At 44.3% G+C, this 26,445-nt stretch overlaps 2 protein-coding genes across 2 annotated transcripts; one reads left to right on the plus strand and one right to left on the minus strand.

Moving 5' to 3' along the window:
- LOC147002066 (uncharacterized) lies at positions 1–1,005 on the minus strand (the record flags this gene model as incomplete). Its single annotated transcript, XM_085828228.1, has 1 exon — positions 1–1,005. A coding segment is annotated over one exon (1,005 nt), but the record flags the coding sequence as incomplete, so codon positions are not given.
- On the plus strand, positions 813–26,445 carry Pygo1 (pygopus family PHD finger 1). The gene is made up of 3 exons (XM_021173379.3): positions 813–1,106; positions 18,821–18,906; positions 20,598–26,445. The coding sequence occupies exons 1-3, from the start codon at positions 1,058–1,060 to the stop codon at positions 21,714–21,716; spliced, it is 1,254 nt and encodes a 417-aa protein (XP_021029038.1). The 5' UTR covers positions 813–1,057; the 3' UTR covers positions 21,717–26,445.

Raw genomic sequence — 26,445 nt, forward strand, 5'->3', positions numbered from 1 at the left:
TCACTCATTGCTCCTCCAAGGAAGGGGGCGTTGCAGAAAAACGAGTTCGAGCCACGGGCACGGGGAAAGTGGGGTGTCCACATATCCACCCGGAACTATGCTGCTTTCTCTGACAAAGTTTTTCTGAAATCTGACTGCGAGGCGTGCGGTGGTTGGGATGAAGTTCGGAGCTGCTGTTTCCTCGGGGAGGCTGGGGCTGGGCGTGCAGAGGGGCGTGGAGCCCGGGGTCCTGGGGCCTGGAGGGCAGAGAGCAGCCCAGGGCACAGAGGAGCTGGACTCAGATTTGGAGGGTTTGGGGTCTTGGAGGGTGGCGGGGAACGCGGAGCAGGACATTGCGCCCTTGCGCCCTGCACAGGTTGCGCAGAGCCAGCTAGTCTTGGGCCTCGGAGGACAGCGGGAAGCGCGGGGCCCGAGCTGCGGGGCGCGGGCGGGAGACGCAGGGCCCGGGGTACTGGGCCTTGGAGGGCGCGAGGTGAGTGAAGGGCCTGGCACACACGGCCCCGGAGCGCAGCGCAGCCTTCCAGCGAGGCCGCGGCCCCGAAACCCCGTGCGGGTGCGGGTGAGGGTGCGGGGCTCCGCGCGCCCTGGGTCCCCGCCCCCGAAGCCCGGCCCCGTGCTGGGCTGTGGAGCACAGGCAGGGCGGGGAGGCCTCGGGTCCGCGCCACGTCCCCCGAGCGGCCGCTGCAGGCCGGGGGCTTTTGTGTCCGCGGAGGCCGCGTCTCCCCCGCGCGCGGGCGGAGCGCAGCGCAGCGCGGCCCAGGGCGCGCGTCTCCTCCCGGCCGGGCGCGGGCGCCGCCCCCAGGCCGCGGCCCTGAGCCCGGCGGATCCCGGCTGAGCCCCGCGAGCGCACGGAGCCCCGAGGCCTCGGCTGCCTCCTAAACTTTTCAAAGTCGGCCCGCGGCTCGGCCGGCCTGGGCTCCGAGCTCGGCCGGGAGGACTCCAGGGACCGAGAGGAGGACCCGGAGGATCAGGAGGAGGACCCAGAGGAGGAGGGGCCGCCGCATCAAAGACACCGGCTTCCCGCGGCCCGGGGGCGAGCCATGCGCGGCGGTCGGTAATGTCAGCGGAACAGGACAAGGAGCCCATCGCGCTGAAGAGAGTTAGAGGTAACCGAGCTGGGTTGGGAGGACTAAGGGAGCGCGGGCCCGCGAGGAAGCCACCGGGGCGCCCCGGGCCTAAGTGCGTGGCTCTAGGCGCCCCGGGTCCCCACTTTGTGTGCAGACGTGCGGCGCTCAGCATCCCTTCCTACCCGGCTCCTCTCCTGCTCCCCACCACACAGCACAATAGACACCTCGGGGTGAAAAAGAGACACCCGCGAACAATACCCACCCCCCAGAAAACTAAGTTGCACTGCCAGAGAGTTGAGGCGCTTGGAGGAATCACCTCCCTCCAAAAGGCAAACACATATTCACTATATTTTCTTTTAGTTTAGGGAGAGGAACTAGATACATTCAGAAGGCGTTTTCTTATTAACCAATAAGATTAAGAATCAAATCATACAAAATCAGCTCCTGCATCATTGGTTTTCTTCCTTGCCTTACTGTCTCAGAGAAAACAGAGAGAAGGACGTATTGAACAAAAGGTACTGCATGTAAATTTAAAACACACACATACTCACTACCACATACCATCTGGAGATTTGGAGATACCTGCCAGCCCTTATTTCCAGCTCTGAGTGGGTTTCTCAGTCTGGGAGTCTCAAAGTTTGTTCATTGTGCAAATATTTGTTGAACATGTACTAGGTACTAGGTACTGTGCTTGGCATGGGTTAAAACAGTGAATAAAGAATTTAGATGTTCTTTACACAGGAGTGTAGCTCTCAGTAAACAATATAAATGGTAAAGTACTGTGCAAAATACCAAAGCAGGGAATGGGGGTAGAAAAGACCGACAGGGAGCGGAGGCCAGGAGTATATAGAAGGTGACCTGGAAGGTGGGCTGAAAGGAAGATGACACAATCCCTGTCTTACCTGGGGAGAAGGCACTCCAGGCAAAGGGAACCAGAGATGCAAAGGCTTTGGGTTTGGTTAGCCTGTGTATCCAAGCCGTGCCAAGGCAGCTATGGTAACTGTGGCAAGGTGAGCTGGGATGAGCTGGAACAGCCAGGTGAGATGGGCAGAGGGTGGGTGTGTCTTGAGAGTCATTAAGACTTTGTCTTTTGCTAGGCACGGTGGGCAGGCCTTTAGCTCCAACACTGCTGAGGCAGAGGCAGGTGGCTGTCTGTGAGTTTGAGGCTAGCTTGATCTATACTAGTAAGTTTCAGTCCAGCTATTGAGACCCTGTCAAAGAAGAAAAAAAAAAAAAAAAAGAAGGAATGCCCCAGGCTTGGTGGCACACGCCTTTAATCCCAGCCCTTGGGAGGCAGAGGCAGGCAAATTTCTGAGTTCGAGGCCAGCCTGGTCTACAGAGTGAGTTCTAGGACAGCCAGGGGTACACAGAAAAACCCTGTCTCAAAACAAACAAAAGAAGAAGGAAGAGGAGGAGGAGGAAGGAAGGCAGGCAGGCAGACAGATTTTGGCTTTTACTCTGAGATGGGAACTGGACAGTTTTTCAGAAAAGCAGTATTGGGTTCCTAAGAGGTTTGTCTGGGTGTTGTGCAGACAATCAGACTGAGGGGAAGGACTGAAGCAGTGAGGCTACTGTGTAACCTTTCCATCCATGCCCCACAAAAGGATAAGGTGCGCATAAGTCGGCAAAATGTCCTTTTGCCTTATGTGACCACAGACATCTATTGATGTCTTGGTTCAGTGTGACTTCCGCATGCACATGACCCCAGTGCGGTGGCATCCATGTTCTTCTCTCAAATGTTTAGGGAGAATTCTCCTTTTCAAGCACTTGGAGGATGGTTCAGTGGGCAAAACATCTGCCCATTAAGTGTGAAGCTCTGAATCCAGGTGCCCAAGACCCCAGTAAATGCCAGGTGGGTGTGGTGGCTCTCCTGTTACTCCAGTAAATGCCAGGTGGGTGTGGTGGCTCTCCTGTTACTCCAGTAAATGCCAGGTGGGTGTGGTGGCTCTCCTGTTACTCCAGCAGGTGAAAGGGAGACAGGTGACCCCCAGAGCAAACTAGACTCTGACTCAGTGAACGTGGGTTTCAGGTAAGAGACCCTGCTGGAATACATACATTAGAAAGCAATGAAGAACCCACCTCTGGCCTCCACGTGCACGTAAACAGGAAGAAAAGGAGAAATGGACTCTTTAGTTATTGAAACAAAAGTTTTAACTTAGAGCAAAGTGTTACTTTTAAAGGCTTGATGTCTGACAACCTTTCATTTGCTGAATTTTTGTTGTGGTGTTATTGTTTGTTTGTTTGTTTGTTTGTTTTGAGACAGGGTCTTACTGTTGTAGCCTTGGCCATCCTGGAACTGACTATGTAGACCGGGCTAGCCTGGAACTCACTGAGCTCTGCCTGCCTTTGCAGGGGGTGCAGGGATTAAAGATGTGCACCACAGTATTCTGGCTGGTGAAAGATGTAATCCTGTGTTGTTTGTGAGTTAGACTTGCCAAAGCCATCAAGGAATAGACCCTTCTGAGATGCACTTTTCCCCTGAGATTTTTGCAATAGAAGTTTGCCTGTTATTATAAATTGCTTCGGGGTTAACGGAAAGGAAACAGCTTTCGGGTTTGTACCTTTGATCTTAGCAGTCTGTCCTAACCAAATGTAATGTTAATTGGAATGCGTTAGTATTTGATAGTGTGGCCAAGAATACAGATAATCCTTCATATTGCTGTGTTTGCAGCCACATCAGCAGTAGGTAGTTGGCTCAACTTTCAGCTCAAGAATATTCTAAGAGTGAAGATCCCCAAATACAAGAAAATACACAGCCAATATTTTTACAGCATGGAGAGTATCTTTATAATAACTCATTTCCAGACATTAATTTTCCAGATATTTTTGGATTGGTTCCTAGTCCATAAAAGTTTTGTGTTCCTTTTTTTGTTTTGCTATGATTTGGGTTTTTGTTTGTTTGTTTGTTTGTTTAGTTTTTGAGACAGGGTTTCTCTGTGTAGCCCTGGCTGTCCTGGAACTCACTCTGTCGACCAATATGGCCTCAAAGTTGCCGAGATTGACCTGTCTCTGCCTTCTGAGTGTTGCAGTTAAATTTAAAGGTGTGCACCATCAACATCTGTCTGGTTTTGTTTTGCTTTTTTAAAAAGACTCATGTTATGTGGTCCAATTGGTTCAAACTCCAGGCAGATTCCTGCCTCAGCCTTCTGAGGCAGAAACTGCAGGCATGCATGAACAAGCACACTCTGCTTCTATCTGAGCTTTTCTGAAGCACAATACTGCTGAAATTAGCTGCCCTGGAACCGTTTGTTTGTTTTGTTTTGTTTTTTGGTAAATTATATATATATATATTTTTGAGACTCTTTGCAAGATGTGGCTTTTGTGCGGTATAGATTCTTGAGCCGAGTTTCTCAGGCTGTTCTCACCCACTTGTTTTTCCTGGTAGACCTTAGAGTGGTTTTGTGTTTATTTCACGTGTATTAAAAGACTTCATTGAGGAAGAAATAGATTCCAATCACCTGAGACAGACTGTGAAAAATACTGTCCCCTGATCCAAAGGAGCAAATGGCACATTTTAATAAAGAAATCAAAGTCTAAGAAATAAAAAAAAAGACTTCATTAAATTCCTGACCTAGGGGTGTGTGTGTGTGTAAGGTTTGCATACATATGTGTGTATGAAATATGTGTATATATATACATATTTCAATTTAAATGAATTGTTTTTTAAAGGAGATTTATTTTATTTCAAAGTGTGTGTATATGTGGAGGGGAGGTGCCTATGCACGTAAGTACCGGTCATCTTAAAACCAGGAAGACATATGATGCCCTGGAGATAACGTTGCAGTTGTGAGCAACCTGATAAGGGTGGTAGGAACCAGACTGGCATCTTCTGCAAGAGCAGTTGTGCTCTCAAACACGGAGCCATCTCTCCAGAGCCTTAAATGAATTGTTAAGAGAGCAGTACAGCCAAGCAGTGCTGGCACATGCCTTCAGTCTCAGCACTCAGGAGGCAAAGGCAGGTAGGTCTCTGAGTTTGAGGTCAGTGTGGTCTTCATAGTGAGCTCCAGGGCAGCCAGGACTGTGCAGAGAAACCTTGTTTCATAAAGAAAAAAAAAAAGTAATTTAGGGGCTGGAGAGGTGGCTCCTCACTCAGTAGTTTATATACTTACTGCTCTTGCAGAGAACCCAAGTTCAACTCCCAGTACCCACATCGGATGGCTTAACAAGGGCCTCAAATTCCACCTCCAGGGGATCCTGTGGCTCTGGTTTCAAAGGGCACCTGCAGTCTCTCTCTCACATGTACACATGATTTAAAATCATAATAAAAGTGAATCTTTTTAAAAAGTAAGTAAGATGGCTCAGCAGGTGACGGTGCTTGTTGTGTCAGCCTGGTGACCTGAGTTGGGTTCATGGAACTCCAAAACAGAAGGAAGAAAAGTGACTTTAAAAACGTATCCTTTGACTGACACATGCATGCTGTGGAACAGCTACTCCTCCACACATGATGAGTGAATGAATGAATGAATGAATGAATGAACGAATGAATGAGGAACTGCAATAGATAGAACTCAGGTTTGACAAAAATGAGATGTCGTTGACTGAGGACTTTGCTGTAGCGTGCTCTATAGATCAAAACCATCACACCTTTAATCCCAGCACTTGGAATGTAGATGCAGGTGGATCTCTGTGAGTTCCAGGCCAGCCTGGTCTACAGAGTGGGTTTCAGGACAGTTCAGAACTCCATAGTGAGACCTTGTCTTGGAAAAAAAATACATGAAGACATCATAATATCTTGTAATTAAATACAGATTTCCATAGGGCTTGGGAGATGGCTCAGTGGTTAAGAGCATGGGCTACTCTTCTAGAGGATCCAGGTTCAAGTCTCAGTACCCACTGTCAGCTCACAATCATCTGTAACTCCAGTTCCAGGGGCTCCAGTGCCTTCTGGCCTCCTGCAGCACCAGATACATGCACATAGTGCAAAGACAAATATGTCGGCAAACAGTCATATGCATAAAATAAAAGTAAATAAATATTTTTAAATGCTTTTGGATGGGTTACTTCAGTTGGGCAGAATGTTTGCCTAACATGAGGGAAGCCCTGGACTTGAACCAGCTTCAGATAAACTGGATGAGGGGGCACAGGCTTTTAACCCCAGCACTTGGGAGACAGAGGCAGGCTGATCTCTGTCTAAATAGTGAGATCCTGGACAGCCAGGGATATTAATGGAGAGACCCGTCTCAAAAAAACCAAAGAGAGGAAAGGGAAGGGTGTGTGTTTCTTTTTTTTTTTTTTTTTCACTGTTTTTTTTTTATTACATATTTTCCTCAATTACATTTCCAATGCTATCCCAAAAGTCCCCCATACCGCCCCCCACTTCCCTACCCTCCCATTCCCATTCTTTTGGCCCTGGCATTCCCCTATATTGGGGCATATAAAGTTTGCAAGTCCAATGGGCCTCTCTTTCCAGTGATGGCCGACTAGGCCATCTTTCGATACATATGCAGCTAGAGACAAGAGCTCCGGGGTACTGGTTAGTTCATCATGTTGTTCCAACTATAGGGTTGCAGATCCCTTTAGCTCCTTGGGTACTTTCTCTAGCTTCTCCATTGGGAGCCCTGTGATCCATCCAATAGCTGACTGTGAGCATCCACTCCTGTGTTTGCTAGGCCCCTGCATAGTCTCACAAGAGACAGCTATCTTTGGGTCCTTTCAGCAAAATCTTGCTAGTGTATGCAATGGTGTCAGCGTTTAGAAGCTGATTATGGGATGGATCCCTGGATACGGCAGTCTCTAGATGGTCCATCCTTTCATCACAGCTCCAGGGTGTGTGTTTCATGGTTTCATCCATGGTTACCAGGTGAGTTAAAGGCCAGTGTGCAGTAGATGTCTCTCCAAAAAGAAAAACATCAATACAAGAATTCCCATGGAGGCTTAATCTTGAGGGGAAATCCCAAAAGAATTGAGGGAGAGAAACAAATTCAGAGACGAGGAATTATGAATAACCAGAGTTAGCAGTAACATAAGGGGCAGGGTGACATTTACAGAAGTGACAGAGAAGTCCTATAATGTACTAACAGGAGATGCTACCAATAGACAATATTTAGTAAGTGCCCCACTGGGATGGATGAATGGAGGGTTAGGATTGAGAGTGGAGAAATATGGCAGAAATTGGCAGAAGAGCTAGTGGAAGGACGGGAGGGAACAGTTTCCATGTTTAACATTGGACTGTGTGTGACTCAGTACATCAGCAGCAGGCGTCTGAGTCTGGCTCTAAGTCTATTGTTCAACTCCCCCCACCGCCACCCTCACCCCCACCCCCAGGGTTTTCCAGTGTATGCAGAGAGTATACCTGACATGGCTTGTAACTGAAGCGAGTCACTTATGTCAGAAACAGAGACCTGGAAGTCATAGGTAAACAGGTGAATACTAATTAACATCTTGGGAACACACAAGCGTACCCGAGAGAATGAAGAGCCTTGAGGTCTCAAACGTTGAAAAATACTAACATTTGGGAGACAGATGGAGAAGACTGAAGCAGAGCAAGAGAGCTGTCAGGAAAGATGGAGTGGTGGGAGGAAGTCACACGCAGAAGAAGAAGAGTGCACTTACGAGGGACACACAGATGGATCTTGGTGTTTTAAAGAACATTTATTAGGAAGAACAACAATAGGAACTAACCAGTACCCCCAGAGCTCCCTGGAACTAAACCACCAATCAAAGAAAACATATGGGTGGGACTCATGGCTCCAGCTGCATATGTAGCAGAGGATGGCCTTGTCGGTCATCAATGGGAGGAGAGGCCCTTGGTCCTGTGAAGGTTCTATGCCCCATAAGGGAATGCCAGGGCCAGGAAGCAGGAGTGGGTAGGTTGGGGAGTGGGGGGGGGGATAGGGAATCTTTGGAGAGGGAACTAGGACAGGGGATAACATTTGAAATGTAAATAAAGAAAATATCTAATAAAAAATTAAAAAAAACATTTATTCTAGAATAAATTTGGTGGCACACGCCTTTAATCCCAGCACTCAGGAGGCAGAGGCAGGTGGATCTTTTGAGTTGGAGGCCAGCCTGGTCTACAGAGTGAGTTCCAGGACAGCCAGGGCTACACAGGGAAACATAAGATGTATGCATTAGTATGTGCAAGCATGCATACCTGTGTGAATTTATGTGCACTACCTGTGTTCAGGAGGCCACAGAGGCAAGAAGGCTTTGGATCCTCTGGAACTGGGGTTACAAGCAGTTGTGAGTGCCGAGAACTGAAATCAGGTTCTCTGGAAGAGCAGCCAGGGCTCTTAACTGCTGCACTCCCTCTGTGTGTGTGTGTGTGTGTGTGTGTGTGTGTGTGTGTGTGTATTGTTGTTGTTGTTGGTTTTTTTGTTGTTGTTATTTTAAGTAGAGTCTTTTTGCTTGTATTTTTCAGACAGTATTACTTCGTGTATCTCTGGCTGTCCTGGAATTAGTTCTGTAGATCAGGCTGGCCTCAAACTCACAGAGATCTGCCTGCTTCTGCTTTCCAAGTGCTAAGATTGAAGGTGTGTGCTACCACCACCCCAATAGTAGAGTCTTACTATACAACACTGACTGGCCTAGAATGTACTGTTGAGACCAGACTGGCCTTGAACTCACAGAGATCTGTCTTCCTGAGTGCTGATATTAAAGTCATGCCATACCACCACTCAGCTGGTAGAGTGTTATTATATAACACTGACTGGTCTGGAATGCTGTTTAGACAAGGCTAAGGCTGGCCTTGAACTCACAGAGATCTACCACCCTTCTGCCTCTGGAGTGCTGGGATTAAAGATATGTGCTGTCTTTCCCCAGATGGAACTTTAAAAAAAAAAAAAAGATTTATTTCTGAGTGTCTGTCTCTGTCTTTCTCACTGTCTCCATTCTCTCTACCCCCATCCCTCTGTGTGTGTGTGTGTGTTGTATGCACTCTCTTGCGTCTGTCCTATGCAGGAGTCTAAATGTCCAGACTGGAGCATTGCCTACCCTTGGGTTGCTGGCCTTTATAACACCATGTACGCACTGGTCCCAGACTCCTGTGCTCTGACAACAGTTAGTGTTTAATTATGGAGCCCTCTCTCCATTCTGTCTTTAACATGTTGACTGGAAGTCATGTGTTTTACCTCTTGGTTGTATGACAGAAACTCCTTATAGGATGAAGGTCTGTTTTGACTCACAGTTTCAGGTTCCATTGTGGGGAAGGGACAGTAGTGGGCACACGTGGTGGAGGCTTGGTCACATGACTGCAGACAGAAGCAGGGAGAGCTAGACTCAAGAATAGGTAGACTCTTAAATGCTCCCCTCGGGGGCTGGAGAGATGGCTCAGCGTTTAAGAGCACTGACTGCTCTTCCAAAGGTCCTGAGTTCAAATCCCAGCAACCACATGATGGCTCACAACCATCTGTAACGAGATCTGATGCCCTCTTCTGGAACAGCTACAGTGTACTTACATATAATAAATAAATCTTAAATAATAATAAAAAAAGGCCAACCTCTAGTGATCTACTTGTGCCAGTAAACTCATTCCCTTAAGGCTCTTCTTGCCTGGCACACAAGCTGGGCATAGTGGCACAAACCTGTAACCCTCAGTAGGCTGAGGCAGGAGAATCTTGAGTCCCATACTGTAGTTAGCTACCTCTCTCTCTCTCTCTCTCTCTCTCTCTCTCTCTCTCTCTCTCTCTCTCTCTCTCTCTCTCTCTCTCTCATAGACACACACATACAGCACTACAACAACACAATACATAAATAAATGATTTGGTTTTGATTTTTTGAGACAGGATTTCTCTGCATCTGTTCTGGAACTATATAGATCATATATATAGAGAGAGAGAGATAGATAGATAGATAGATAGATAGATAGATAGATCTTAAATATATTTTGCCTGCATGTATGTATGTGCCTGGTGCTGGGAGCAAAAGCATGTGTGCCACCACACCCAGCTTATAAATTAATAAATGTAATGAAAATTTTTAAAAAGACAAACAAAGGTAGGAGGAGATATTAAAATAATATCTTCAACTTCCAAAACAGAGAGTGAATGAATCTAAAAATGAACAAAGTCCTGGAAACATAGCCCAGGAGTAGATTATTTGCTTAGCATGTGTAAGGTCCTGAATTCCATCCCAACACCATTTAAATAAATAAAATGTAAGGACAAAATATAACTTTCCCAACTTAATGATCTTTTTTTAAAAATAGTGTTCATGGTTCTTTTTGAAGGTGTACTTTAAAATTTATTTTTATTTCATGTACATTGGTGTTTTGCCTGCATGTATGTGTGTGAGAGGGTGTCAAACTCCCTGGAATTGGAGTTACAGACCGCTGTGAGCTGCTGTGTGTGTGCTGGGAATTGAACCAGGTTCTCTGGAAGAGCAGCCAGTGTTCTTAACCATGAACTAATTCTCCAGCCCTAAGGTAATGTTTTTTTCAAAGTGTTTTTTCTTAATCCCTAGAGCAGTGGTTCTCACAGGTTGAAGGAGTTGTCTAAGACCCTTAGAAAACACAGATATTTACATTTCAACTCACAACAGTAGCAACATTACAGTTATAATAGTTAATGTATCATCAAAAATAATATATAGTTAAAGTGGCAACAATGTTATGGTTGGGTCAGCACAACATGAGGAACTGTATTAAAGAGTTTACAGCATTAGGAAGGTTGAGAACCACCTCCCTACATGAGTCTTTTAAAAACCCTCTTGAGCTGGAATGTGACTCACTTAACAAAAGTGTTTGCTTAGCGTGCAGAAAGCCCCAGACTCCATCCCCAACACTGAATAATTTCAGAGAAGTGACACATGCCTGTAATCCGAGCACTGGAGAGGTGAAGGCAGAAGGATCAGAAGTTCAAGGTCATCTTTATCTACCTGGTGACTTAAAGGCCAACCTGAGCTACATAAGCCCCTGTCTCAAAAGGAAAGGAAAGGAAAAAAATAAAACAAAAAGGAAAAGGAGAACATTTCCCTTAATGAAGAAAACACTGCAGTTTGTTTTCCTTTAGTTCCATGAAATACTAGTGAATTTTAAATTTTAACGCTGTTTCTTAAAAAATATTGTCTGGTGAGGCTGGAGAGATGGCTGTTGTTAGAGCACTGGCTTCTCTTCTAGAGAACCAGATGAGATTCTCAGCACCCACAGGAGGGCTCCCAGCTGTCTGCGACTTCAGTTCCAGAGGATCTGATGCCCTCTTCTGGCCTCTGTGCACACTGCAGGCATGTGGTACACAGATGTACATGTGAGAGAGAGAAAAAAAACTATGTACAATTTAATTTTTTTTAATTAAAGATTAAAAAAGGGCTGGAGAGATGGCTCGGAGGTTAAGGGCACTGACTGCTCTGCCGAAGGTCCTGAGTTCAACTCCCAGCAACCACATGGTGGCTCACAACCATCTGTAATGGGATCTGATGCCCTCTTCTGGTGTGTCTGAAGACAGCTACAGTGTACTTCCATATAATAAATAAATAAATAAATAAATAAATAAATAAATAAATAAATCTATCTTTTAAAAAAGGTTTAAAAATATGATTTTATGAAAGTATTACTACGTGTTCCTCTGTATACACAGAAGGAAAATAGAGCCGTCGACAGCAAGCCGGGTGTCTGAAGTGAGTTAGCTTCACGGTTGTGTGTGGCTGGTGGGGCTTGAGATGCTTTTCAGTCAGTAGGTTTTAACAGTCATTACCAGATGGCGAATGTAAGTGACCACAGCATAGGAAGTAGGATTTTCATGGCGGTGGCAGCTCGTGGAAACAACCACCATGGCTGAAGCTTTCAGACAAACCAAGCAAGGCTGGAGCTACTAAACTACGTGAACTCCAGAAGGGAAGCATGTGGGATATAACCCGACTTCCGAGAAAATGATGCTCATGGGGTCTCACTCCGGCCTTGACTTGGAGGAGAGGGGTGAAGTTCTGAGGATCAAACCTGGGTGTGAGGCACCTGTGAGGCCAGTGCTCAACTCCAACCCAAGCCCTCCAAGGTTTTTAAAAAAGTATTTACTGGGACAAGGGCTATTGACTGTGGTGTATTGTTGTAAGCCTTGCAGCTCTGAGGGGCAAGGGCTGTCCCAGTGGAAGCAAGTGTTGCTGCTCTGAGGGGAAAGGTGTCCTGGCAGTTGAGAGCAAAATCACATTGTGCAACAAACCTCCTTACATAAGAGGTTTATTGGGAAAGACACAAGAGGGTGGCTGCCTCTGCTCAGGTGAGAAGCAGCAAAGAACTGACCCGGAGACAGGTTTTCTTTCCAGCAGACTTTTCCAGGAGATTTCCAGAGCAGTGACTGGTAGGATTTCAAGTCCTGATCTTGGGACAAGCCCAAGGATTGGTAAATTTTTGAGCTCAGAGATTGGTGGGTTTTCAAACCCAGAAGTGAGCTCTGACATTTTACCTTGCACCTCCCCCCCGTTTTTTGTTTATTAGTAGTAAGCTATCAGGTGTAGTACAACCAATTTAAGCGTATCCCTGACTAGCTTACTGAAACACAGACTATGGTTATTTTATTTGACTTTGACATTTGGCAGCTGAGGTAGGATCAAGCAAGGGGATGGAGCAGCAGATTTCAGCATCTCAGCATCCCGAAGGGTAAACGAATCCTGTCACAGCTGCTCTCTTAGTCTTCCATTCTGCATTCCATTAAGCATTAAGAATGATTTTCTGCTCTTTGAGCAGATGAAAGACATCTTTCTTTAAAAGTCAGTTTGGATTATATCAGATTGTAATACCAATTTTTACTTATAGCATTTAAAAGAATGGTATGAACAGTCTTGAGGATTTTGTAGTCAATAAGGTCTATTGGCTATGCAAAGACATTTCTTTTTTATGTCTCAGACAGTCTCAGAGCTGTTCTTACATAGCAGGATCAACACATATATTGCCTGTCTTGTTGATCTCACCAAACTCCCTCTTTTTGTTTGTTGCCAAGGTCATCAGGTTGTCTTCCCGGTCAAATCTTATTATCAATAATTTGGATGGACGATACAGCTTCTCTTTTCCTGTCAGAACAAATGTAAAACCTCATCCCCAACATAACATATTTCCTTTCTCTCATTTTGGAATTAGGACTTGTATAGGTTGATCTAATTCAGCAGTTCTTTCTGAAATCCAGTGTATCGTAGCAATTGTGCTATTTGTCTCATTGACTTTTAAAGAACCTAAAGTCAACAAAGCACGTTTTAAACCATCTTTTGGAGATACTATACCCTTCTTCTGTTCTATGAGCATGTCCTTCAAAGTCCTGTTAGGTCTTCTTATTATGGCTTGACGTATAGGATTGTGAGCTATAACTAGAATAGGCTTCATGCCATGATGTCCATAAGACTGTTGTATTTTAATGGACATGTATGTGTGAGCATCATCAGTTTTAATATGGAAAGGCATCTCCAAGATAGCCATCATTTCTAATAAATGTGCAATCTCAGAATCATCCCCCTCAGAACTCCGGGCAGAAGTCCATTGGAACTCCAAACATGTATCAACTGTATGATGTATTAACATGTGTACGTATCTTAATACTCCAAACTATAAAATGAAACACACAATCAGTTGTTTGGCATTTCTCTAAATTCTGCATAAGCAGAATCTGGATTCTTAATTCAATATATTGCATCTCTAAGGGCTATCGTTCTAATTTCTTAAGCTCCTGTGGAACCTTTCTGTCTGGAACTACGCTTTTTGATGTTATTGTACGTTACAGATTGAATTCTTTTGAGATTTAAAGATTTTGATTTAAATATTCCTTTAACCTCTGTTTTATGGTCTCTAGTTTAGTATCTAATTTCTCAGTCTCTTCTTTCTCCAAGTCTGTTTTGTTCTGATTTCTCCCAAAGATGATATACAAAACTGTAATCATTGAAAAAAACATAGCCATTTGTATGCTGATAAGCAAAACAAGATCATATCGAACCCGGAAGCATTGTATTATTGTGTTTCCCTCCATCCCAAATATAGAAGGCATTTTTCTTTTATAATTTCAAAACTTCTCCCTGAAGACTTTATTTCTTACATTTAAATTAAAATTTTCTCTTTATGGTTTTTTTATATTTAGTTTCCCTTCTCTTTTATTGTTCTTTAAACTCAATACCTTATCAGTGAGATTCTTGGGAATTTTTAGTTTGTATCTTGTGCTATGTTAGCCCCACCCCAGCTAGCTTAATCGGTAGAGCATGTGGCTATTAATCTCAGGGTCTTAGGTTCCTGCCCCACATTGGGCACCAAAATGTATAACCAATTTAAGCATATCCACAACTAGGTTACAAATAAGTGAGACTCAGACTATGGTTATCTTATTTGGGTTTGACAATTACTTAGGGGTCACCCCTAATCTACTTTTCTAGCTGATGACCTGGCTACCTCCCCAGCAGTGTACCCCAGATACTTGCTGTTTCTCCTGGCCAAGTGCTCGTGGTTCCTCTCCCCTCACAATTATTTCTTCCTTTCTGGTTCTCCCTCCTTCTCTCCTCTCTCCTCCAACCAGGTCACTCTAACCCACCTACCTCTAATCCCTCCAGTAATCCCTCCAGTAATCCCTCCAGTAAAGTAGCCAATTTTACATAATCAATAGTTTTAAATCAAGGAACAAGTTTTACACAACAAAAGCTTGTAAGCATAAAAATTCACTTATAGGCCTAGACCTTTGGGTCTAGAATTTAGCATTACAATATACAGCAACAGATCAAACCTCAACAATCAGGGCTTAGGGGGTCATGTTATTGTTACACTACTGTCACGCTGATTGGGGGCACCTAGGTCCTAGGGGCAAACTTGACCTTCAATGACAGGGTGTTATCTGAGATCATAGGCCTCTGGTCCTATATTTAGGGGCTGATAATCCTGTAATAGCAACTGGTTAAAAATCTGGTTAGAAATCTTTCAGATCTGTTGGTGAAGAAATCTAGACAAGCAGATTATGAGACAGGGTACAATTAATAGAGTTAGGAAAAGAAGGAAGAGGCAGTGTCCAATTCCATGTTGGATTGTCAGTGATGCACTGTCCAGATGCATTGAGCCATTCCTTATGTTTTTTGGAGATCTGTCTGAAGTTGTCAGATCTTATTTTTTCCTATACCCAACTGATTGGCATAAAAATCAACATTCTTCCCTGAGGAAGAGGCAAAGACCACACTTCTCCACTGTTAGTAAATCTAATCCTGGCCAATTTGTAGCCCTACAGCAGCCAGTGAGCCTGTTTGACCCTGGAGGGTGAGGATCTGAGCTACCTGTTGGAGATCCTAGATGAACTGAGAGAAAAACTGATAGGAGGCAGTTAGGGATGTAGTTAGTCCTTCAGTTAAAGTGGCACTGCCAGAGGTTAAACCCACGTTGTGAAGAAGAATAAGACCTGAACCATTCATTTGTCATTCATGTCATGCCAGTTTAAACTCTGGAATGGGATTGGGCAAGGGCTCTTCTCCAGGTTCCACCCCCAATTTTGGGAAAAGGAACACCAGGGCACAAATCCCAGACCACAAAGTAGATAGGCAGCAGAAAACTTGAGTGCCACAGAGGACTGAAGGGTTGTGACTATTTCGACATGAGTGCTCAGGGTCAGGGTATGATCACAGTCTGAGGAATGCAGTGTGCCCATAAAGTGTGTCTCTGAGGGGCTGAATCAGCCTGTGATACCCCAGATAAGTGAGGAGTGGGGATTTGGCTGAGAGCTGTTACTGAGCAGCACGGTCTGTTAGTGGGTATGAGAGTCCAGTGGGTGATGGTGGTTGTGAGTTTGACTCAGGAGGTACATGCATCCAGCACTTTCCAAAGTGGCCAGGCACTGGTCTTCAGTAGCTGATCTGCAATTAGGATGGCCCACATTTGTTCCATGGTATGTGCAAGACCATTATGAGTAACCTTGTTAAGTTTTTGGCCACTTTTTACAGTAATTTTCCTTTTGGTTATAGAGAAAACAGGCACGGGGGGGGGGTAACCTCTAATGAAGGAGAGATGGATAAGGGGGGTATGGGGAAGTGGATTAGTTTTTGACAGCCGAATAGAGAAAGTTCCTGACCCTATTAAGATGGGCTGTTGGTTACCAGTAGGGGTCTCCTGGACATTAAACACCTGTATGTAAGAGCTATGTTGAACAGGTGTAGATAGGAAGAGATAGAAGAGAGAACAATTTTTGATATAAAAAAATTTTTTTAGAATAAAGGGGGAAAGCTTGTTGAGTGGCAGAGTTGCTGCCATTGGAAACTGATCATGCCAATTTTGGCCACTGAACTGTCATGAAGCCATGCTGTTTATAGTAATAGAGTGAGGCTTTAATAAGATCTGTGTCTGTGGAGGGAGAGAGGAAGGGTCAAAAAAACCAACTACAGAGTGAGTTCCAAGACAGCCAGGGTTACACAGAGAAACCCTCTTCCGAAAAACAAAACAAACACACAAACAAAGAGAAAGCTCTACTCTGTTGTTTGGTTTAGTTTGAGACAAGGTCTCACTCTGTAGCCCAGGCTGGCTTGAAACCTGCCTCAGACTTCAAAATCTGGATTATGGGTATGTCCTGGCTGCATTTTTTTTTTAAAAAATCTTGAAGATTCTAGGTTTGTTAAATGTTTATCTGGAGCCAGACGTGGTGGCGCATGCCTTTAATCCCAGCACTTGGGAGGCAGAGGCAGGCAGATTTCTGAGTTCGAGGCCAGCCTGGTCTACAAAGTGAGTTCCAGGACAGCCAGGGCTACACAGAAAAACCCTGTCTCAAAAAACCAAATAAAATAAAATAAAATAAAATAAAATAAAATGTTTATCTGCATCTGTTGACATGATCACATGGGGGGTTTCCCCCTTTATACTAAAATAGTTGATTATGTTGCTTGATTTTCTATCTATCTATCTATCTATCTTTGTTTTTTGGTTTTTTTGTTTGTTTGGTTGGTTGGTTGGTTTTTCGAGACAGGGTTTCTCTGTGTAGCCCTGGATGTCCTGGAACTCACTCTGTAGACCAGGCTATTGAATTCAGAGATCCCCCTGCCTCTGCCTCACTCCTGGGTGCTGGGTATAAAGGTTCTACCACCACCTGGCTAGAAGTTTGAGGATTTTAAGTTTAAGGACAGCCTGAGATACTATCTAAAAATCAAAAGCAAAGACAGGAAGACAGACAGACAGACAGACAGATGGACGGACAGACAGGAAGGAAGGAAGGAAGGAAGGAAGGAAGGAAGGAAGGAAGGAAGGATGCTAACCAAAAAAGCAAACTATGGGGATTGTGTAAACATAACTACAGGAAACCACTTCCACATTCCGGATTTAACTAAAATGAAGTTGGGGTCCCTGGAACCTGGAGGGTTGGAGGGATGGCCCTGTAGAGTTAAGCCCTCAGAGACTCCGAGATGTAGATGCTGTAGGGCTGGGCTCCTGTGCTGAACACATGCTCCCTAGCTGGGAGTGCTGTTTTAGGAGATCCTGCCTAAGGGGCTGTGCCTTTGGGAGCTGTATCTATCTGGTCCTCTCTTTCTTAATTGCTCTCTGTCTTGTTTTCCTTGACATTTCCTCCACCCTCGCCTTGGTGATCCAGTGCTTGGGCCAAGCAGCTGGGAGTGAAGCTCTGACACTGAGCTGAACACTCAGCTTCACTTCTCTCAAGTTATAGCCAGCACTTTCTCACAGCAAGAAAGTAATACAACAGGTTACATATAATAGAGACTGGTTGTTGGTGAGACGGCTCAGTGGGGGAAGGCACTTGCTGAAACCTATCAACTTGAGTCTGGTTCCCTGATTCCTCAGTGGGAAGAGAAAACCAGTTCTCTCAGGTCATCATTTGACCTTCACACACACACACACACACACACACAAATATATATCTTATATACACTTAAAATAGTCGTAAGGTTAAACAAAAATGATAAAGAAAGTAGATCTTTTTAGTGGCCTCAGTGACCATTCCTTTAATCTTTTAGGGACCTTGACTTAGGCCAAATTGGGACTGGTGGCTTCCATGCTGAAAACGAATTTCAGGATCACTCAGCATGAAGTAGAGTTGGAGACTTTATTAAAGATATATTTTTCAGTGTTCTGCCTGTCTGTATGCCTGATCTCACTATATATGGTTGTGAGCCATCATGGGTTGCTGGAAATTGAACTCAGACCTTGGGCAGAACAATCAGCACTCCTTAATCTCTGAGCCATCTCCCCAGCCCCTGTTAAAGATATCTTAATGTAGGCTTAAATTGTGAAAGGTAGGGCAAATGAGGCACTCAGAAAAAAACTGATGACACGTCCAAGGGTAGGTGTGGGCTCAAGAAAGAGCGTATTCAGCCGGGCGTGGTGGCGCACGCCTTTAATCCCAGCGCTCGGGAGGCAGAGGCAGGCAGATTTCTGAGTTCGAAGCCAGCCTGGTCTACAAAGTGAGTTCCAGGAGAGCCAGAGCTATACAGAGAAACCTTGTCTCAAAAAACCAAAAAGAAAAAAAAAAGAGAGAGAAAAAAGAGAGAGCATATTCATGACCTCTGCTTTAGTTACATAAACTATTTTGGTGGCTCTCAAGTTATGTCTCAAAAGTCTGACTAAAACCCTTTTCTGTTCATCCCTTTGTCTTTGTCTTGTGTTCAGTGAAGTTATAGGATGCTCCAGAGATGCACTGGGTGAAATTGTACTCTGATGAGGGGTTGAGTCCCTGAGAGCTCCAGGTTCACTGCTGGGGAGGAAGCCAGCCTTCAGCAACTGCTATGCTAGATTCTTAGGAGAGGGGCTCCTCCCAGCTTCCTGTCCCTGTAATTGTCCCTGTCCTTATATCCTTCTGCCTTAATCATATCACAATGAGATCTATGAAGCAGTTTCACCTCCAAGTGGGAATATTATGGGATTTACTTTTTTGTAGGTGGTGACAGTGGACTGGATGGGTTAGGAGGGCCCAATATACAACTAGGAAGCCCAGATAAGAAAAAACGCAAGGCCAACACACAGGTAAGTTGACATTTTTAAAAAGTTATTGTTTTTTTTAAGATCTGGTGTTTTGATGTGGTTGTTTGTTTGTTTGTTTGTTTGTTTTAAAGCAAGTGTTTATGTGCATGTGTGTAGGTACCCCGGGAGGCCTGAAGTTACAGGCAGTTGTGAGCCACCTGAGATGTGTGCTGGGAACTGAACTCAGGTCCTCTGGAAGAGTGTAAGTGCTCTTAACCACTGAGCAGCCTCTGGAGACCTGATGGTTTCCTTAGTAACAGTTTCACTTGGGGTGATCAAGAGGATAAGTGAATGTTTCCATTTGGCCATGTAGTTTGCTTCCTGTCTGCTTCAGAGCCTAACCGAGGGTTCTGCACTCAGTGTGCTGTGTGCTAGTCTACCCTGTCATTCTATTTAAAGATTTTCAAATAGTTTTACCTTGAAGTAACTATTCTGTTATTATGGCAGTCAGTATTGTGTGGATATCATGAAGTAATTATAGCGGAAGTCTTTGTTGTAACTTGTGATTATAATAAGCACACACAGCCATTTATGGTTTTTTATTTGTTTATTCATGTATTTGTTTATATGTGTGTGAGTGCCTGCATGTACGGCTGTATATCGTGTGCATGCAGTGCTCTTGGAGGCCAGAAGAGGGCGTGGAATCACCCAGAACTGGTTACAGGTGGTTGTGAGCCCCTGTGGGTGTTGGAAACTAAACCCCAGCCTCTGGCAGAGCAGCAAGTGCTGTTTCCTCGGATCATCTCTCCAGCCTGCTTTATGATTTGATTTGCTGGAAACTGAGGCACTCTTCTGCTGACAATGAGTATGAGTTACTTTGATAGGAATCCAAATTATATTTTGTTTCCACTTTGGTCACTGTCTGTTAAATCTGAAGTGTAACCATTAGATATGTAGAGATTAGGGCTTTGAGAATGCTTTAATTATGGCTCTCCTGACATAAAAAAAAAAAAAACACTTGGAATTTGTTTATCGCTAAGTAGCTTTATGACTATTTGGAGTATAAAAAAGTTTTGATTGGAGCACGTCAGTGTTTTAAGAGAGAGGATGGAGCTGCAGGCGAGCACATGCATGAAAGCTATGGCAGGCCTCTGAAATGATTGATTTGTTTTTATTTTATGTGTGTGAGTGATGATCCGCATATATTTCTGTATACCAGATGCATGCCTGGTACCCGTGGCGAGCAAAAGAAAGTATCAGATCTCCAGGATCTGAGCTACAGACAGTTGTGAGCCACCACATGGGTGCTGGGACTGGAACCCAGGTCCTGAGGAGCAGCCAGTGCTCGCCACTGCAGAGCATCTCTCCTGCCCAGTGACGGGCTTCTTGAGAGAGCTAAATGAAGTTTGAAATAGCGACGAGTTTGAGCTAGAGAAGCGTGCCTCATCTCCATCCCTAAGTGGGAAAAATGTGTTTTATACTGCGGGTGTGTGCACCTGAGTGTCAGTGCTGGGGAAGGCCTTGAGGAAGGTGTCAGATGCCCCGGAGCTGCACTTGTAGGTGGTTAGGGTCCATGTGCTGGGCGCCAAACTTGGGTCCTCTGGGAGAGCAGGGTGTTCTCTTGACCACTGAGCCATCTCTGCAGCTCCATATGTTTTTATCAAATATAATTAAATATAAACGTCGGGGAGGGCAATTGAAGAAACTGAACATGCATCCGGACTCTTTGTTTCCCCTTTCTATTCTCCTTGCAGGGGTCTTCCTTTCCTCCGCTGTCAGAGTACGCGCCACCACCGAATCCAAACTCCGACCATCTAGTGGCTGCCAATCCGTTCGATGACAGCTACAACACCATTTCCTATAAACCACTGCCTTCATCTAATCCATATCTTGGCCCTGGGTATCCTGGCTTTGGAGGCTACAGCACGTTCAGAATGCCACCCCACGTCCCTCCAAGAATGTCTTCTCCCTACTGTGGTCCTTACTCACTCAGGAATCAGCCACACCCATTTCCTCAGAATCCTTTGGGCATGGGCTTTAACCGGCCTCATGCTTTTAACTTTGGGCCACATGATAATTCGAATTTTGGAAACCCACCTTATAATAATGTACTGACTCAGGACATTAACATGCCCGGTCAGCATTTTAGACAAGGCTCTGCTGAAAACTTCAGTCAGATTCCCCCGCAGAATGTTGGCCAAGTATCTAACCCTGACCTGGCATCTAATTTTGCTCCTGGGAATAATTCAAACTTTACCTCTCCGTTAGAATCGAATCATTCGTTTATTCCACCCCCAAACGCGTTTGGCCAAGCAAAAGCTCCACTTCCCAAACAAGACTTCACTCAAGGGGCAACCAAAACCCCGAGTCAGAACTCGTCCACTCACCCACCTCACCTAAATATGGAGGATCCAGGCAATCAGAGTAACGTCGAGTTAAAAAATGTCAACAGAAACAACGTTGTCCAAGAGAACAGCCGTTCGGGCAGCGCAGAGGCCACCAACAACCATGCGAATGGGACCCAGAACAAGCCCCGGCAGCCCAGGGGCGCGGCTGACCTGTGCACCACCGACAAAAGCCGCAAGTTCTCCCTGCTCCCCAGCCGGCATGGCCATTCCTCCTCTGACCCTGTGTACCCGTGCGGGATTTGTACAAATGAAGTGAATGACGATCAGGACGCCATTCTGTGTGAAGCCTCTTGTCAGAAGTGGTTTCATCGCATCTGCACTGGAATGACCGAAACAGCCTACGGGCTCCTGACAGCGGAAGCATCCGCAGTGTGGGGCTGTGACACGTGCATGGCTGACAAGGATGTCCAGCTCATGCGCACTAGAGAGGCCTTTGGTCCACCTGCCGTGGGCGGCGATGCCTAAGTACGGCTGTCGGCTAACGTGGGTTCATTGTTCTGTGTAGAACAGAGATTTGGTGACATAGGATTTTAATGTTTGACATTATTTTTTTAAAGGCACACACAAAAATATTACATTTTAGTTCTTACTAACAATGCTTCATTTTATTGTTTTTTGTTTGTTGTCTTAAAATGAGATTAATGTGGGGGGTAGAGACATTTACAAATAAATGTTCATTGTTATTTATCATAAACACAAAAGCCTCTTGAAGCTTCAAAATAATATATGACAAAAATAGGCAGGTTGTAACTTTTAAAAGTTAGAGTCATTGAAAAAAAATGTATATTTCAGCGTTAAACTTTGACCGTGTGAACGTACATATTTGGTTCAAGAGTAGACCAATTTAACATGTTCTCTGAATACAATCTGTGTGGGGATAACATAGGGGGATATGTATCTTTAATAGATTTTAAATGGCTTTTTTTTTTTTACTTTATTGTTAGAATTTGACACCTGATTCTTCCTCTTCTAGGGTCTTTGAAATATGTGAATTTCATTGTGTCAAATCAGTCTTTCCAGGATATCTATGTAGTTACAAGACAGACACTGGTCATAGCATAGAGTCTATTCCAAGCAGTAGTTGCTAATTAACTGGTGGGTTGTGCCACATGAAATTGCTAATATCAGCTCACTGGTTTTAGTAAAGTTGGCATAACACGTTTCCACATGTGTCGTTTAGAATTATGCTGGCATTGTGTTCTCTATTTTTAAATTATTCTTGTTTCTGTTAATGTTTTCCACATAATAATGCAGAGTGCTCAGACTCGTGAACACTTTCTTCCACACACGGCTAAACTGGGACAGTCTGCAAAGAGAGGGGCAGGAGTGGCCATGGGGTCTTACAGGGCTCCGCTGCTCTGAGAACTAAGCACTGGTGGTTGGAGGAATGTTCTGGAGATCTGAGCCTGTAAGATGAACCTCAGGGAAGTTCAAAATCCACTTAAAGTAAAGGCCCGTGAAGAGGCAAGGCCAACGCTTCCTTGGGGCTGTGCTTCAGGCTTAGTGGTTTCTGGTGTAACTGGGGATGGTGTGAGAAGGCACCTGAGAGGACCTGACCTCCAGAGGGATGCTCTAAGATCCTCCAAAATGGCACACAGATATTTTAGGAAAGGATCATAACCTGTGACTTTAATAAACAAATGGTGTATAGGACAGTAGGTAGCAATTTAGACAACAGTGGGGTATCCCTAATAATGCTTTGATATTCATTATCAGTGTGACCATAAAAAGTTCTGAATGTGGGGCTGGTAGCCTGGCACTGTATACAAGAGCCCTTGCTGCTCTTGCAAAGGACCTGGATTCAGTTCCCTGAAGCCACAGTGGTCAATGTACAACCACCTGTATCTCCAGTTCCAGGGAATCTGATGCCCTCTTCTGGCCTTTATAGGCACTGCACACACAAAGTGCACATATATATGTTTGTGCATGCACAGATACACATAAAATAGAAACATCCTAAAACATAATAATCAAAGGGATTAAAATGTAAAAGCTCTGAACACTCTGCTGCTCTTAAAGAGGATAATTACTACAGGAAGCTTGAAGGGAAGGAGACCCGTGACAGCAGCCCCATGTTATCAAGAAACTTAAGGTATGTGAAGATTTTCGACTTAAGGGCTGGAGAGATGGCCCAGAAGTTAAGGGAGCTAGCAGATTTTTCTGAAGGACCAGAGTTTGATTCCCAGAACCCATGTGGCAGCTCACAACCATCCATAATTCCAGTTCCAGAAGATCTCATACCATCTTCTGACCCGCCTGGTGAGGGACACGGGCATACATGCAGACAAAACACTCATACACCTAAGAATAAATAAAAAGATACTTTTGACTTAAAAAATCTTTTTGTTAATGAACAGAAACCATACGTTGACACAGTAGGCCCGTACCTTGTGTGTGTCCCGGGTCTCAATGTGCTGAACCATGGTTAATTGATGAACCATGAGCTTTGTCACCCACCCTCATCCCTAGACCATTATTTAATGGAAAGCTAGTTTTTTACAATTGGGGCTTATTTTCTAGGAAACAGCATGTTCCAATTAAGAAGTAGTAACTATAGGGCCTGAATAATTTATACAGTTGACAAAATGATTAATTGTGTGAATATTAGACCTCTGATACCCTGTTGGTAGAAAACAGTGTTTCTGATGTAGATCATTATTGACTTAAATTTAAAAATATATATATAGTGCTTTGGAGTGGGGGGAAATACAGTGCTTTAATTTTGACATAATAGTTTCGTACAATACAATGTACGCAAGGTTTTCTCCCGCTACCCTTGACTGGCTAGAACTGGGTAATCATATAATAAATATTGTCACAGTTTTAGGAAATGAAATGATAATGAGCTTTGTAACTAATGTCTCTTCGGGTGCAGGAAGGCCTGCGAGGCGGGGGCTACCTGCCGTGTGCTGGAGTTCAGTGGCTCCATCATCTCAGGCGGGTTGTTTTTGTTAGAGCTAACTTTCTTTTTCTTGAAATTCTTTTGAGCGCTGACTTTTTGAAGATGTATCTTGGTTTTAATTCTGTGTATCTGCGTGTGGGTGTCCACAGAGGCCAGGAGAGGGCACCAGATCCCCTGCTGGAATTAACAGGCAGTTGTAAGCAGCCTGTGGTGGGTACCGGGAAGCAAGCTCTGGACCACACCCTTAGCGCTTAGCCTCGCAGCCACCTCTAGCCGTTGTGTCCTGACTCAGGGGGAGAGTTAAGGACTTCATGCCGTGTGCTCACTCCTAGCATTAGGTGGTGACTCTGACTGAATGGAACAAGATGGCTGGTGCTCTCAGGAGTTAACACCTCAGTGTGGTAGTATTGATTTGGTTATTGTTAAAAATGGGTTATATAGTTGGATAAGCCATTTCTTGCTGATGGCTTTAGTGGTTAGCTTTCTTTGTGTAGAAGTGACCTCTAGGGACATGTGACCTCTAGGGACAATGTGATTTATTTCACTTTATTTCTAAGGCGCTGCTTTAAAAAACAATACAGTTGAATTTCAAGTGCATTACACTTACCAAGCATCATAGTAAGAATCTGTAAATATAAGAAAAACAGCGGATGCACACCTTTAATCTTAGCACCCAGAAAGCAGAGGCAGGTGGATCTCTGAGTTGGAGGCCAGCCTGGTCTACAGAGTGAGTTCCAGCACAGCCAGGCTCCACAGAGATACTCTGTCTCACAAAACAAAAACAAGAACAGAAAAGAAAAACCACAGGAGGTGGAGACAGGAGGCTCTCTAGGAATTTCAGGATACATATTGAGACCCTAACTTTACAAAAAAGAAAAGAAAGAAAGAAAGAAAGAGAGAGAAAGAAAGAGAAAGGAAGGAAGAAAAGAAAAAGAAAAGTCTTACCTTTGTTTCAGCCATGAGTCATGGCTAAGCTTCAGCAATCACAGCTGATGAATATCTTCACACATTTGAATTAATTTTCTTACTAGTTAACACATTCGTCTGTACAAAATACTGTCAAAATTATAAGACATATAGAGATACATTTGGTGATGTAAAGGATGAATTTTGAGTATAGCCAGAAAATTTGTCTCATTTTACACAAAGATGTCTGTTACACAGCTTGACAGAGCTTTCTTAGGAAACGTGATTAAAGAAAAAAAAAAAAAAACAAAAACAAAACCTCCCAACTTCAAAAATGTATCAGGTGAAGAAGTATGGGCAGAATTGTGTCTTTTCTGGTCTGATCCTCTTTCCTCACTGAAAGGCCTCCTCTCCTACACACTACAAACCTAGCTCACTGTTTATACCTGGGCTCGCTCAACAAAGCCAAGTTCCTGATGAAGTTGTAAATCATCAGTTTCTAGGCTGGGATATGACCCAGCTGTGAACACTTCCTGCTCTAGAGAAGCCAGCTTCTGTTCCCATGGCAACCCACAAGCATGTGTAACTCCAGGCGTGGGGGATCTGATACCTTCTTTTGAGGGCACTGCATGTGTATATGTGTGTGAACTCTGAGCTACCACATGGAAGCTGAGATTTGAACCTGTGTCTTCTAGAAGAGAAGCCAGTGCTCTTAACCCCTGAGCCATCTTTCCATTGATGTCTGCAAAATTTGAAACACGGAGCATGTGCACGCACAAATTAGTTATTTTCTGAGAAGTTTCCTTGCTTGTTCAGTAGAGGGTTTCTGAACCCTGTGCTTCAGATATTACAGGATACACAAATACTGAAGCAACTTAGATAATTGAAGAAAATACATCTGTCTTCAAATAGAGTGCTTAGAGTTAGATTTGTGATCAGTGTCTTCTGGCTAGAACAGTGCTGCTCTGTGGTTCTTGCTACCCAAATTAGAAGGTCACGTACAGGCATCCAGGTTTTCCTGCACTGGTGATTTATTCTGTGTAAGTACGCAGAACATAATGACAGCCAGGTTTTGAGTTTTGCTTTTTGTTGATGTTTGGTTTTTGGGGGTGGGGAGATTGGTTTGATTTCAGTTGGTTTGTTTTTCAGACACCCAGTTCTGCCTAGTGATAGAAAAACCTCTTAGTGATATTGGTCACCATGCAATCTGATAATTTACCATCATAAAAATACCCTGCCCCCCCATATCAAACAACTTCATCTAATAGCCTTTCAACCTTATTTGTCTTGAGTAAATTAGCATGCCAGCATTTCTCTCACACTCAGGCTGATAGGACATGAAGCAGATACGCGAGCAGATCTTTAAAGGGGGGTTTTAAGTGTGTA

The sequence above is a fragment of the Mus caroli genome, unplaced genomic scaffold (genome assembly GCF_978045245.1).
Source record: "Mus caroli unplaced genomic scaffold, Mus_caroli_1 scaffold_11, whole genome shotgun sequence".
In the NCBI taxonomy this organism is placed as follows: Eukaryota; Metazoa; Chordata; class Mammalia; order Rodentia; family Muridae; genus Mus; species Mus caroli.

What these genes read in the sequence shown, in the direction of transcription:
- Pygo1 (XM_021173379.3), top strand. Translation starts at nt 1,058, where the DNA reads ATGTCAGCGGAACAGGACAAGGAGCCCATCGCGCTGAAGAGAGTTAGA. An exon ending in CGCGCTGAAGAGAGTTAGAG is followed by an intron (nt 1,107 to 18,820) that starts GTAACCGAGCTG and finishes ACTTTTTTGTAG; the next exon opens with GTGGTGACAGTGGACTGGAT. An exon ending in AACGCAAGGCCAACACACAG is followed by an intron (nt 18,907 to 20,597) that starts GTAAGTTGACAT and finishes TTCTCCTTGCAG; the next exon opens with GGGTCTTCCTTTCCTCCGCT.